Source organism: Rana temporaria, chromosome 6 (genome assembly GCF_905171775.1).
Source record: "Rana temporaria chromosome 6, aRanTem1.1, whole genome shotgun sequence".
In the NCBI taxonomy this organism is placed as follows: domain Eukaryota; kingdom Metazoa; phylum Chordata; class Amphibia; order Anura; family Ranidae; genus Rana; species Rana temporaria.
The window spans coordinates 23792800-23807937 of NC_053494.1; the positions used below are offsets into that span (position 1 = coordinate 23792800).

At 39.9% G+C, this 15138-nt stretch overlaps 1 protein-coding gene across 1 annotated transcript in view; it reads right to left on the minus strand.

Moving 5' to 3' along the window:
• The window catches only part of MSLN (mesothelin), a 76431-nt gene that overhangs the window by 52638 nt on the left and 8655 nt on the right, over nucleotides 1–15138 (minus strand). The window contains exons 3-9 of the mRNA XM_040356456.1: nucleotides 13237–13340; nucleotides 11573–11688; nucleotides 10976–11137; nucleotides 6782–6987; nucleotides 4235–4329; nucleotides 2455–2570; nucleotides 2202–2357 (exon numbers count right to left, since the gene is read on the minus strand). Coding sequence (XP_040212390.1) covers nucleotides 2202–2357; nucleotides 2455–2570; nucleotides 4235–4329; nucleotides 6782–6987; nucleotides 10976–11137; nucleotides 11573–11688; nucleotides 13237–13340 — 955 coding nt within the window. The remainder of the gene's footprint in view (nucleotides 1–2201; nucleotides 2358–2454; nucleotides 2571–4234; nucleotides 4330–6781; nucleotides 6988–10975; nucleotides 11138–11572; nucleotides 11689–13236; nucleotides 13341–15138) is intronic.

The following is a 15138-nucleotide window of genomic DNA, read 5'->3' on the forward strand; positions in this document are numbered from 1 at the left end:
TGGGATACCCCCACGGACGGCGCATGCGCTGTTAAAAAAAAACGTTGTTTACGACGAGTCACGACGTATTTACATAAAACACGCCCCCATCACATCGATTTGAATTGCGCGCCCTTACGCCGCCAAAGATACACTACGCCGCCGTAACTTACGGCGCGCATTCTTTGAGGATTAAAAGAAAAAGTAAGTTACGGCAGCCTAGTGTATCTTAGATACGCTACGCCCGACGGAAATATGCGCTGATGTACGTGGATCTGCCCCATTGAATGTGCCTTAACCTTCAATTTTTTGGGTTTCTGAAAAGGGCCTCTTTAAAGCTTCACTCTGTACCTCAACTTCTTTCAGGTTATCCTAAAACCCCAAATCACTCTTGCTCGTCCACACGTATTTTGATGTAGATCACTTAAAACATCTTATTCTAAATATAAAATATTATGTACATTTCTACATTGTATTTCAATGCTTTAAAACCTTCTCCTATTAAACTGAATAATTGTAAACTTACCTTGTGACGATCCCCACACATTTATGTAGCACCATCTAAGATAGGTGCTAGGATTAGCTAGATTTAGTGCTGGCTCACTATGTTAAGTGGAGCTGTGTGTGTTTTGATTAGGTAAATTTAACTTTCCTCATTGTATCAGTGTGGCTCCAATTGCTGGGTCAGGTACAATTAGTTGGCTCACTGTATTCTCTGGAAGATAGGTGTGAAGCAATGCTAAAAGCAGCATAGAAATGTATACAGTCCTGGCCAATCCCAGAAAGCAGGGCCCAGAAGACTGCTGGGAGACTGTATATATTCTCTGAGCACACTGAGCCTGGGGCCTTTTCCCAGAGAGGTTAGTTTAGCTTGGAGGGCTTGCTGCTTTCCCTGAACACTTTGTGAGTTCACACTGCTTAGAGATATTAGAGACTTTTGGGATGCTGCCACCCCGCTTGTGCTATTAAGTCAGCTGTGTGTATGCTAAAGGGGACACTGTCTGGTGTCCTGAACAGCTTAGTTTATCTAATTCCTGGTGAAGGGACTATGCTCTTAGCTGCTCTAAAACAGTGGTCTCCAAATATGAAGCCAAGGGGCTGGATGTTAACCCTTGGCTTGTCTTTTCCTGGCGCACTATTTCCCCCACTGATATGAGACACTATTTTGCCAACTGACACAATAGGGCACCATTTCTCCCATTGCCACCAACAATGGGGCACTAATTCTCCCAATGATACCAACGATGGGGGCACTATTCCTCCACTTAATATCAAATGTGATGTTTACTCCCACGGATGCCAGGAAAATTTCCACTCCCACTAGCCACAGTCTGGCCCGCCTAAAGTCTGAAGCACAAAAAAACTGTCTCTTTTGTTTAGAAAGTTTGGAGACGCCTGCTATTATCTACTTCTGTTACAAGCCACGCCCTTTGTTTGCTATATGCAAGGACTTTTGCTTCAGCTCTAAATTTAACTGTTTCACTTCAAGCCAAGTCCACAGTTTTCTTTGTGCAAGGACTTCTGCTTTAGCTTAATAGAACAGGGTTCATTATCCTCAAACTGTGCACAGTTTCTGTTTTTGGAGTATATCGCTAAATTCCCTCAACTCCTATCCAAGTTCTCCAAAAATAAAAACAACAGAAACAAGACAGTTTTTTGAGGAAACGTGTGGCTGAGACCATGTGTCTGGCTGTGGGCCAATCCACTGGGGAAGAACCTGAGAATAATACCAGTGGCTCCTACGGGAGTAAACGCTACATTTACTTCCTTGAATTCTGTGCAACACATTCACTCATCCCTGTGAGTAGGCACTGCTGTGTCACACATTTAATGGAGCCTGCCTTCTGACCTACACAAGTTCTAAGAGGAGGAGTTTGATATATAGGATATATAGTTCTTAGAAATGGAAAATAAACAGCAGAGAAAAAGCTGCAGAGCAAGCAGGGAATCTAGAAAGTTGTGGAAAGAGACGGTCAGGAGACAGGCAAAACTTACAACATGAAAGAAGATTTTTCAAGTATGTTTATATTAGATTGTCAAATATAACTATTCTTTTTATTGTTATTACAATGCGGATGTTATAAAATTAAGGTGTTGTGACCATAGAACTCTTCAAAAAGGTACATGCCAAAGTGTGGATTACTCAAAGATAACTTAAGAAACAGTTTTTGAATTCTAGACAGTGGTACTTTCTAACAGAAGGCAAGCAAGAGTTTACTTACCCCATTAAATGCGTCATTAAGCTGGCCCAGGAAGTCATATACATCACCAGCATTCTGTAGGGTCCCAGCAATGCTGGCAGTTTGGTCAGCTGAAAGGTTTGCACCCAATGTGAAGTTTACCCTTTGCCGTATAGTCAGGAGGGGTAATGCATTCAACTGAAAGCCATAGACAAGGTTACAAAGTCAGAGAAGTGGTTTAAAGGTGAACCTCATCAAGCAGTGTTTCCACTATCATTCGACATCATATACTTACAGCAGAAAAGTTTGCATTAAGTGCCAGCAAATCAGAGTAGTCAAGAAACTGAGAAAAGTTTTTCAAGTTTTGATTGATCAGCTCACTACTGTTAAGGTTCTGGGAGCAGGCAGGTCCTGTGGGAAAAAAAGATGATATTAATAGTAATGTTTTTGTCCAGGTCTAACCCAATTTTACCCTCAAAACATCTCAGCATTATTTTTTCTTTTATGCCTCTTGTACACAGACGTAATAATTTACTGATGTTTATGTGCAGAATATTGCAGGCAGAAAGATCGGGATTAAAAAGCGCAAATGATGTTCCAGGAAAGACGTAAATGTGCGTAAACATGTATATGCATATACTGTACACATGAATATTCTTATTCATCCTCTTCTAGCTGCCAGTTTTGCAATTTATGCATGTACATGTGTATATTATTGTGTATACACTGTAATATGGGGAGCCAAGGATCATCAGCAGGCCATTTTTCAAAACCAAGCATTAAACAGCTTTCTGCAGCAAAGTAAATGCAAACAGTCCATAATTCTGGTATATTGAAAGTAACATAATGGCTCACCACCAGTATACCAGTCCTACACTAGGGTTTAAGGTTCCTATCTGCTTAGGGGACTAGAAAGTTCACAGGAGCTCAGCAAATAACGTCTCAGTTGTGAGTAAGTCTACACTTTCTCACACAGCTGTGTACTCCCTCAGTCCACCCCACAGACAAGTGCTGACCCCTTCCTTTTCTTTTTCTAGCAGGTTAACCCTTTAAGGACCAAAGTCCCTGTAATCAGGTTTGAATGCTCTTTCCCACCCAAAGTCGATGCAAGCTTCCAAAAATTCTGGATCTCATATATTGACTAACCAATCTTAGGCAAGCTGTAAGTAATTTTACTTCTTCCCAACCGGCACCCTTCACTCTGAATGAGTGAGTACCCCTGAGTACTCCAAGACAGCATTCAAACCGCCCTCCTGTAACACAAACAGTGGAGACACGTTTCTCCCATTCAGAAGCCAGCCTCGGCATACTGTACAATATGCACGTAAATTACTCCACTCAAATGTAAAATGTTCTATAGACAACAATGCATCTATGTTCTGATTCTAAAAGAAAAAAAAAATGCCATACAGGTATAATTTTTCAACGGTGTACAAGGTTGGACCAGACAGATTCTAATTGGTCAGCACTGTCACATGAATGGCACTGACCAATCAGAATCCGTCTGGTCGGTCCCTGCAATGCTGGAGGGAGAGAAGAGAAAGCAGCAGGGTAGTCAATGCCCTGGACTGGTGAAGCATATTGCTGGAGCCCTAAGAACTCAGAATTGCAGGAGATAAGTACAGTGGGGACCAGAGGGTGGGGGGTTGTTCTGGTATTTGGTCACCTTATAGCCCTTTTTATACATTTCATAAGTTGCTTCTTGGTTTCTTGCCTAGGCCTTAAATTATGTCATACATACATGGCTTTTTCATGGGCATTTCTCTGTCTTTCGTCTGTGGAGAAGTTTTTTTTTTAGCTAAGCACACACTCCTGCCTGAATGCCTGAGCTAAAGGACAGATGGATTCCATAAAGTAAATGCTACATGAATCATCTGCCCAAGATGGCCAAAGCTACATACGTTGTGGGAGGGGGGGGGCATTCAAAGTGATTTTTTAACAAAATAAAACATGGAGACATGGATGAATGGATGGGTTAGCTCTAATATTAAATCTCAATGAAATAGCATTTTCAGGTTATGGTCCTCAGATACACTTAAGTCCCACTTTGATATATTTTGGTTGAAACACATTACCTTGCTTGTTCAAGTAAGGTTTCACAAATGTTTGAAAAACTGTTTGTTGTTTTACAGGATTCATCTTCGGGAATTTCGAGTCCAAGCCTTTAATCCTGTTAGAAACAATGGACAAAATACAATTGCTAAGTTGCCAGCTGTCACCATTTTTTTGTCAGTTTTATCAGGCTCGTTCTTGGAAATGTTTGTCCTTGTATCTATTCTTGATTTTGAATGCTGGTAAACTTCTCTCTGTGTTTTATAAAATTTCACTAAGTTCTTTCTAATATTGTGTGTGTCTAACAGGGCTTAAGTCCGGTGGGAACACGTGGGAACGGAGTCCCTGCACTTTTTTCACAGCAGGAACGCAGTTCCCTTTGCAGGACTAGAGCAGCCAAGAGCAGCCGAGCCGCCCAAGACAATCCTTCACTAAGCGGCGATGCCCAGCTCGAGTCACTGTCAGGGGCAGGCGATTTAGAAAGAACTTGCTTAAAGGGGAGTTCCACCCACAATTTCACTTTTTAAATATAAATACCCCTGTAATACACAAGCTTAAGGTAGTCTAGTAAAGTTAGTCTGTAAACTAAGGTCCGTTTTGTTAGGTTGTTAGAGCATTTAGTTAGTTTATAATCTAGAAATAGACCGTGGCCATCTTAAGTGTGGGCATCATGAAGCCAGACTGTATGACTTCCTGTATTTCAGCCTTGCAGATCTCGCACAGGCTCAGTGCTGCACAAGCGATGTAATAGGTTTCAGTCAGGTTTCCATAGCAACGGGAGTGTCAGAGGAAGTTGCCGCCCCTTCTCTATGCAAATAGGCTATTTGCAAGGACTACTGGGATACATGATGCCTATCCCAGAAACCCTTGCGAATAGCCTTGTGACTTAATTGCCTAGGCTAATAAGGAGGAGGAAGTAATGAAGGACTACAAAATAAAGGTATTTACAAGCAACAAAATAAATAAAAATTGTCCATTTTGAACACTATGAGATTAGGGCATGCAGCACAGACAAACATAAAAAAATGGGTGGAACTCCACTTTAAAGTTCTTTCTAAATCCTGCGATAACTCGCGGCAGACCTTTGGTGGGGGAGTGGATCTTGGGTGGGAGTTCCCACACTTTTAAGAAGTTACATTGGAGCAGCTTGGACCAATATAAGTATATATGTGCCATGCAAGTGGAATCCCTATAGAAGCTCCAAAAATTGTTCCAGCTTCAGCTGTGATTACCAGACACTGCCCATGATGTAAATCAGAGGTGTCCAACCTTTTGACCTTTCTGGGACACATTGAAAGCAGAGGAATTGTCTTGGGCTCACATAAAATACACTATCAAGAAGCTGATGAGCAGAAAAAGTCAGTCAAGTTAATGATTCACTGATATAGATAATGTACTTGCGTAATAAAACTTTTTATTTTTTCATATTTGTAATTATAAAAGTAAAAGAGGGCAACATAAAACTAGTGCAATATATGACACTGTTTTTAGTAAACTAACGTATCAATATACCCCGACTACAGCTTCTGGGTCCTGTGCCAAGCGGCTCCCCTGTGCCTGTGAGAATAGAAGGTCACTCTTTCACTTGGCAAGAGAGACATTTTGGGAACACTTTGCATTTTCTGAATGCAGTCTTCTCGGATTGGAGGAGGCGGAAATCATGATGTCACCAGCCACTTTGTCCAATCAGAGAATGGTCTGTGTTCATTGAGAGCATTCAAAGGGTTCCCTGAGTACCCTGTTTGACATGGGAAGCTAGTGGTGATCACTGTACTAGAGGAGCCTAAAACAGTAATTTTCAGCTTCCATAGGAATCACACAGGTATTGTATATACCAGGGATCCTCAAACTACGGCCCTCCAGCTGAGGCATTGTAAAACTCTGACATTCACAGACATGACTAGGCATGATGGGAATTGTAGTTCCTGAACAACTGGAGGGCCATAGTTTGAAGACCCATAGTATATACTTACTTATATTGGTCCAAATTGAACCAATGTACCTATTAAAAAAATGCCAAACCTGGAATTCACCGTTAAACCCCTACACCTGTTATGCATAAACTTTAGCTTCAAAACTTTCTGAGTCACTGACCCAGAACAAATTTAAAGATACGGAATTTGGGCACTATTTGAAACTCATTTACAGAATGTTCCGAGTTCGCAATTCAAAAAGTATTGCAGCCAGCGTTTTCAGAATGATGATAGGAAAAAAAAAACACGTAATGATTTCTTGATAACTATGTAGCCAGTTTAATGTTTTTAAATATCTACTGTTCAGCCTTAAATAAATTGATGGCCCTACAACTAACATAAATGGCACTTACGTTGTAAAGCTTCCCAACACCCCCAGAACACCAAAAAAACAGGAACACTATGTCATGCAAATAGCGACCAGCGTCTGTAGTCATTAGCTCTTTCCTGCTATTGGTTAGAGATGGGCCAGTAATAATGAACATGAGTTGGCCGGCTGGTGACTAGGAAGGTTGTTACTATTTGCATAATGAAAAGTCCCGTGTTTTGGCTGGTGCTGTACATCTGTTTCACGTTGACGTAGCATTTAACACTTACATAGCCTGGAAGGAGCCACAGCTGAGGTTTGGAGGGATGAGGTTCAGCTGATCTGGGGTGATTTCAGTCAGGACCGTGCTGAGTGTGTTTTGGAAGAGCTGGGTCCAATCTGAGGCGTTAAAGCTCGATATATTGGCCCTGAGAGCTTCAAATGTCTTGTTCAACAGAGCTTGAGCCAGGGGTGGTTGTAGTGAACTTATATTTTTCTATCGAGACAAGAAGACATTTTTGTGATATACAATACGTATCTTAAAATTCTAGCTTCAGCTGTGATTACCAGACACTGCCTATGATGTAAGTCAGAGGTGTCCAACCTTTTGACCTTAATGGGCCACATTAAAACAAGAGGAATGGTCTTGAGCCACACATAAAATACACTAACAAGAAGGATAGCCGATGAGCAGAAAAAGTCGGGCAGACCACAAGTTAACAATCACTGATATAGATAATGTACCTGAGTAATTAAACTTCTAGCCTTTTTTTTTTTTTTTATAATATAAAAGTAAAAGAGGGCAACATAAATTTAGTGCAATATGTGACACTATTTTTGATAAACTAATGCATCAATATCTGGTTCGTTGGATGTAGTAGCATTTCTCAATGAATTCTCAAGGTGCTCATCCGATATTTTGGTTGTAATTTTGCACTTTGTGCTCTTCATCTTTGAAAATAGTTCTCACAAATATAGGTGCTTATGACATGAATAAGGCGTGATTGTGAAGAGTGGGATATTTTTCTTTGGGAAGATAAAACTTAAAGCGGATGTATAGTCCCAAAACATTTTTTGTCACCTGTAAGGCAAAAGGCATAATGAGCTAGTATGCACTGCATACTAGCTCATTATGAAATACTTACCTTAGAACGAGGCGTCGGTAACTTATCTGGTCCACGCCGAGATAGCTGACATGTTGCTTCGGCGTGTCTTCCGGGTATCGCGGCTCCAGCGCTGTGAGTGGCTGGAGCCGCGATGTCGTCACTCCCGCGCATGTGCATGGGAGACTTTTTTCTGGCAAGGTCCGGCGTCTGCCGGGCCTTCAGCTAAGAATGCCCTGTGTGCATGCACCGCTGCAGTCAGCGGCCCATTGCAAGGGGGATATCTCCTAAACCATAAAGGTTTAGGAGATATTTTTTTTACCTACAGCAAAGCCTTATTATAGACTTACCTGTAGGTAAACGTTACAAAATGGACTATACAACCGCTTTAAACTCCATTACAGAGACATTGTCAAATTTTTCTTCAGCCACATGTTTTTGCTAAGTGTAAATGCATTATTACAAAAAAAATTAAATAAACTTTTTTGAGTAAGTTTATGATTTTGTGTTGTGCCACATTCATAGCCGTCTTGGGCCACATGCGGCCTGTTGGCCGCAGGTTGGACCCCCCTGATGTAATTCATTTTTTACTGTGTTTTTAAACAAACTAAAAGGGACAGTGAGTGGCAAAAGGTTAGAACCTGTTATGTTTTGCATTCTCTGAAAATACCTTATTTAAAAGATTTTTCTTCACAATTTTTTTAAACATGGAGGGGAAGCATCCCCACTGGGAAGACAGCAGAGATAAAAACCTGACAGAAGTTCCACCCTCTTCACCACTCTGCATGAAATTGTTCTATTTAGTCTTTGAGGAGGGAGAGCATTTTCCCTCACTATTGGTTCTGTCTGACACGTACTAAATAGACAGGACATGAGGTGAAATCTGAACAGTGTCAGCACTCAGCATTAAACATTTTGACAACAGGTGAGTTGGTAGAGAGCTCAACCCCTGATGGCTAAAGCTTTGGATCCAAATTTTGGAGGCAGCTCTCTGTCAGCCAGGGTATCCATGGAGGTCCCCAAAGTAGCTAATGAATGTGGAGAGAGAAAAAGCACCACAAGTATAATGTAAGTCCAGCAAATCTTTATTTTGCATGATATTAGATCACTTAAGAAAGCCAACGCGTTTTATTAGGACTTGAAATAAGCAGAATCCTATCTTTTTTTAAATCTGTTTTGTAGTCTTATGCCTATTTACTATCAACATCTAGACCCGAAGGAAGGGGGAGTATCGAGCGCCCCGATACCTGTTGACTTTCTTTTGTGCCCTTTGTCATGCAAAAATTAAATTTATAGGACTTACATTATACTTTAACCATATTCATCAAAAATAACATTTTGGCACATGTTCTAAAACTTCCCCACACTATCAAGATGTTTTGGAAAGACTTCCATTTAGGTGGTTTCAGAAAACAAATGTAAATAGGCACTTAAAGGAAAATGAAATTTCACAGATTTGTAAAATTTTGCCATATTAGCACTTCGCCTTAATATAATATTATGCAAGCAGACAAAAGGGAGCTTCGTATTTTGGGTTCATGTTTGGCCAGCTTTCATAAAGGGTGCCAGGGGCAAGGCTTTGAGGAAACGGTGGTGTACAAAAGAGTGAGGTTTTGTTAAAAAAATGTTTTAGACTACGAGTGGAAAATAGTTGGAACCTGTTATTTTTAAATTCTCTGAAAATCCATTATTTAAAAGATTTCTCTTAACATCCAATTCTGTTTAATACCTAGAGGGTTTGCTGACATCTCTAAAAATGTAAATTGCCTGATATTTTGTAATTATACTTTGGAAGTCATTGCCCTGGAGCAAGGGTAGAGATAAATAACTCTGTCTGTCATCTGACTCTCATAACTGCTACATGCTCGTTCTAGATTTCTAACTCTGAGGTGTTGAACCTTCCAGCTAGGCAACTGCCATTTGAAGAAGGTTAGCAATGGCAAACTTTGGGGTAAAACAGGCTGTGTTTGGCAGAGCATCCCCCTAGATAACCCCTTAGATAGCCTCTTAGGTAGCCCATACCACATAATAAGGCTGTTTTTTTCTTAACATGTGACCAGCAACAGGACTGAGGACTAGAAGCTCCACCCGCTGATGTTTCCCTGCAGACAGGCTGAGACCGGCTGAGAAAGAGCTGGGTCACTAAACATTCCTTTGTATTATAAAATATAACTGCTTTAGAAACGAATTACACATTGGCACTTACCAGTACCAGTCCCTACCAGAATTGCAAAATTTGCCCCAATTACTCCTCATCTTGCTTTTGAGGCTGTACTGAACCTGGATCCCATCTTTATATCTGGTGGACTTTCCCAAATGTCAAAAGATTTTGGAAAAATATATTCCACATGGTTTCGACATTATTTGCAGTGCCCATCTTTCCTGATCCTTTGGTAGCGCGTTTGAATTTAAAACCGACAACTTTCTCTAGTAATCAGTTCAAACTCTTATTACAGATCACTACAGCCACGAAACAAACAATTGCTAAAGCCTGGAAATCCCCTACCCTGGTATTAACTGAAACTAAACTAGTTATTTAGCTATGATTCATGCCAAAATAGAGGCTATAACCCATGACAAAATATCCAAATTTAAGAAAATTAGGCTCCCTTGGATGACACGCTATTTGCCTTCTAATTTAGATTAATTCTTGTTGTTGCCTTGGTAAATTTTTACTACATTTTAATTTTTTCCACACTTATATGATTGAAGCCACACATTGCCCCAGAGATCCCTTCTCTTCCATTTCCTTTCGTCCCTTTCTAACTCCTTCTTTACTTTACCTTTCTTTTACCTTTTTCTTGTACCTCTTCTTTCCCTTTATCAGGTTCAAGTAGCATTACTTTTAATCGCATTCCTTGTTTCTTATGATACTACAAAATTCCTGATATTTGCTCCTACTTGAATTATAACAGCGATAATCCCTTAACGCTTCTTTTACTAAATACTCTAGATAATCTCAATTTATTATTAACTTGAGACTTTGTTATATTACCATTGAATGTTTAGAATTTTTCTTTCTTGAATAATATAGGAAATCTTCTCTCTGAGTTATTAATCTTTTGACTAAAGTATGAGACACATTTTACCTTTAGTTATATTAAGGAATTATAATATTCTATTGCATTCTAACATATTATGTTCCCGTATCGCTTTTGAACTTGTTTCCTGATTTAATAAATTTCAATCAACAAATTTGACAAGGAGAGAGAGCTGGGTCATGTGACAGCTGCATATCGATTTTGAAAAAAAGTACTTTTTTTTCAATTAAAATAAATACAGTGTCATCATCCACATACAAAAAGATGGGATAATGTAAGTTAAACAGTGTGTGTTTAGTATCACTTTAATATGGTAGATGTACTTGCAGGTAACACTTACCGCCATGGCCGCAGCATTCAGAGAAGACAGGAAGTCAAGCACTGAACTAACATTCGATACGGCTGCCAAAATATTGCCAATTGCGGCAGAATTATTAGTGACGTTGGAATCTACGCTGAAGTATGCAATTTGTTGCAAAGTTAGGAAAGATAAGGCATCCATCTGCAAAACAAAACAACAACCTCCAGAGTAATATAAGTAAGTGACTGATAAATATGCAATCTAAATCTCATAATGTAACATATAAGTAAACTGTTTTAAATAGCAACAGTTTTTTTTTTATGACAACCACCCCCTCGAGATGGATACATTTATTTTGTTATATTTAAAAATAATGTTTCACTTTTTTGTTTTAGAACAAGGAATATTTGTTATTTGATAAGCCACATGGCCCATTCCATAGCTTCCCTATACCTCCTAGCAGCTACAAAATGGGAGCTGATAAAGGAGTCCATATGGATGAAAACCGAGAACCATGGCAATAGATATATGTTCTATGTTGTAAAAAACGAAAAAGTTTGTGGAAAGTGTAGCATGTGAATTACCCTAACATGACAAGTTAACATTCATTTTTATTTAGGTATGTTGTTTACTTACAGCAGTGAAATTGGGGTTAAGTTCTGTAAAGTCCCCCATGTTAGCAAACTGAGAAAACTTTCCAAGATTCTGTTTTATCCACATACTGCTGGTAGTGTTCTGAGAGCAGGCTGATCCTAGAGAGATTGACAAAAATGAAAGAAGTTGGATTCATGTCAAGCATTTAAATTCTAGTATATTGTACACTAAGTATGTAAATCAACTATATAGATCAGACCAAAATGAGGAGGAAAAGGGGACAGAGGGACCTTGTAGCAAATCAGAGACAGTACCTTGAAATCAGGGACAGTTGGGAGCTATGTATATGTATATGGGGCCTGCTCGATTTGTTCTTGTCCTGGGGCTATATATAAGGCCCCAAACACACTGGGTGTTTGACTTTTTCTGCCTATAAACGCCCCCCTCATGTTAGCCTATGAGAGAGTGGGTGGGGCTGAACCTCAGCTCCATGTCTGAAAGGATACAGGGAGCTGTGACTCGTATTGGATGCCCCCATAGCAAGCTGCTTGCTGTGGGGGCACTCCGCAGGAGGGAGAGCCAGGAGCACAGAAGAGGGACCAGAGAAGAGGAGGATCTAGGCTGCTCTGTGTAAAACCACTGCATAGAGCAGGTAAGTACATGGGCTCAAGGCGTTATAATCACTTTAAGGAGAGGAGTGTTTGGGCAAAAAAAAAAAAAAAAACAGCTAATTCTAGGCACGTTTAGCGCTTGAGTGTTCATTCATTTCAAAGGCCAAGTAAATGAATTTTCTGGCCAATAGAACGAATGAACACCCAAACGCCTGACACTCCTAAACGTGCCTAAACTGACATAAAAACGTTTGCAAAATGCAGTTTTAGGCACGTTTTTTATGCTTTTTATGCTGCTTTCCTCTTTTCAGGAGAAGAGGCTTTCAGATAAACTTGGTAAATGCTCAGTGTGCATGGGGCCTTAGGCCCTGTACACACGACTGGTTCACCTGATGAGAATGGTCCGACGGACCATTTTCATCGGTCCACCGCTGAAGTGGCCTGATGGTCTGATGTGTGTACACACCATTAGTTCAAAACCCAATCGGGTCAGATTTTTCACGTCGTTAAAGCCCACACACGATTATTTTTTACAACCTGAAAAACGACATTGTTTAAAACGTCGTTAAAAAATAGAGCATGTTCGAATTTTTTTTTTGTCATTTTTACAGAACCCGAAAAATGCTCTGAAGCCCACACACGATCGTTTTAAATGACATTTTAAAAAAACGGCGTTTTTTACAACCCGAAAAATTATCGCGTGTACGCGGCATTAGGCGTGCATGTTGCTACAGGAAATTGAGTGCCAGAGGTTACTGGATGGACCTATAGAACTGGCCACTCCTTATTACCACCAGTTAAGATTTTTTGAAGAGGGTTTCGTAAGAAGTTTGTACTAGTGTTGATTTTTGCTATAGTTTTGGAGTATCCTAAAAACTTAAATCCCCTCCTGTTCACATTTCTGCAAATAAAATCCACGAAAAAAACATCGTCTAGACTAAGCCTGTGTATTCGGTGTGCTTGGATCTGTGTCTGTGACAAGCAGCCTCTGTACTAGCAAGGGAGACCTGAGCATATTCTCAGCAGCTCCTTTGGAGCGAGCACTACAATAGCCAGAACAGTGGTCATTGATATGGCATTTTAAACTATATCTACCTGACACTTTCTTTTGGTTGGCGAGGAGTGATTTCAGGGCGGGGAACAGTTCTTGCTTTTTCATATCTGTCATGTTGGGGAATGCCATGTCTAGATTCTTCACCCTGAAAAGAAGATCATTTTAAAAATACACAGCATAATTACTCATTGTACACTCTAATCAGTTTGGACTGGTAAGCTGAACAAGACAACTGGTGAAAGACATTGATACTGCAAGGTCAATATTTTTTTAAATCTTGGCTGAGGCTTTGAAGGGCTATATAAGGTTTGGAAGGTGGAAAGTAAAATAACAAATTAAATGGGACACTGTATTTGGGTTAAAGTGGTTGTAAACCCGTTACAACCACTTTTACCTACAGGTAAGCCTAGATTAAGGCTTACCTGTAGGTGCTAGAAATATCTCCTAAACCTCCACGATTTAGGAGATATTTACAAAAAATCACAGGCGCCAATTTCTACGGTGCATGCGCCGTAGACAACGGCGCAGGCGCACTTTAGCAACGGCGAGCGTGCCGTTCCTAATGGAGGCCGTGGCGTGACTGCCTTTTTTTTTTATAGACTTTACTTCCTCCTTTAACATGTAGAATAGTTTAGTACATACAACAGATCTCTCTTTTATTAGCTCCTTGTCAGTGGTGAAATAAAAAAAAAAACAAGAACTATGCAAAACACATCTTTAATCGGGAGCTGTCTCTTTCAGTCTCTTTCAGTATTTCTCCACCACTAGATGTCCTTTGTCTACCAGGTTAAATAATGACCAGCAGGGCCGCCATCAGGAATTATGGGGCCCCTTACACAGCTTCAGGCATGGGCCCCCTGGAGCAGAGAACCGGGGGGGGGGGGTGCTGCCACCTGAAATTGAGAAGCCGGGGGGGGGGGGGGGGCCCTTTACAAAAAAAAGAAGAAATACAGAAAAATATATGTAAAAAAGGGGGGGTAGCCATCTGGGGCCTTGGGGACCTCTGGGCCCTATATATATATATATACAAATTATTATTCTTTTTTATAAAAATAAATTACAAAAAAAGGGGGGTTGCCACCCGGGACCTCTGGGTCCTTTAAAAAAAAAATATATATATATATATATAAACCAAAATAAAAAAATAAACAAAAAGGGGGTTTGCCACATGGGGCCCTGGGGACATCTGAGCCCTTTAATAATAAAAAAAAATATATATATATATAAAAAAAGGGGGGTTGCCATCCGGGGTCCTTAAGGTTACAGTAGGTCTGGATTGGGGAACCACCCCTAAGATGTAAGCCTCGTCTAGGACTCTACAGACTGTAGTTATAGAATCTTTGTGTAACCAGATCATTGCTTAAATACTGGCTACCAGAGGGGATCCTTAATAATGCCCCTCTGTAATCCAAAGATATGTGCATATTAAACCTTTCTACAATGATTATACTTATTAAGGTGTCTGTCTCATATTTTTACAAATTAACCTCTGGATCCTTTACAAGTGAGCATATTAGTAGCTCATAGCTGGCCACCAATGTTACAACCTTGTACAATCTTGTTTAGATTTTCCAACAACTATGCAGTGTCAGGGTTGTGAACCATCATGCTACATATTTGTTGTTAATTCAATTGCAATATGTAGGGCCAGCATAAGCAAACTACATTTATTATTTTAGATACATTGAAATCAATGCAAGGCAAGGCTTTGAAATTACTTGATCCTAAATTTACCAAATTTGACTACTTTTGGTTACCACCCCAAATCCTAATTTGAGCATATTTTTGCGCAAATCAAACCCACCTATGATAATTACCCTATAAAAATTGGGGAATTAAAAAAATTAGGAGGTATGCAATGTTTTTTTTGTGTATATCTAATAAAAGGAAGTGTTCATGAAGTTATTGATGAGGTTTGGTAAACCATTCAAAGCAATGTCAAA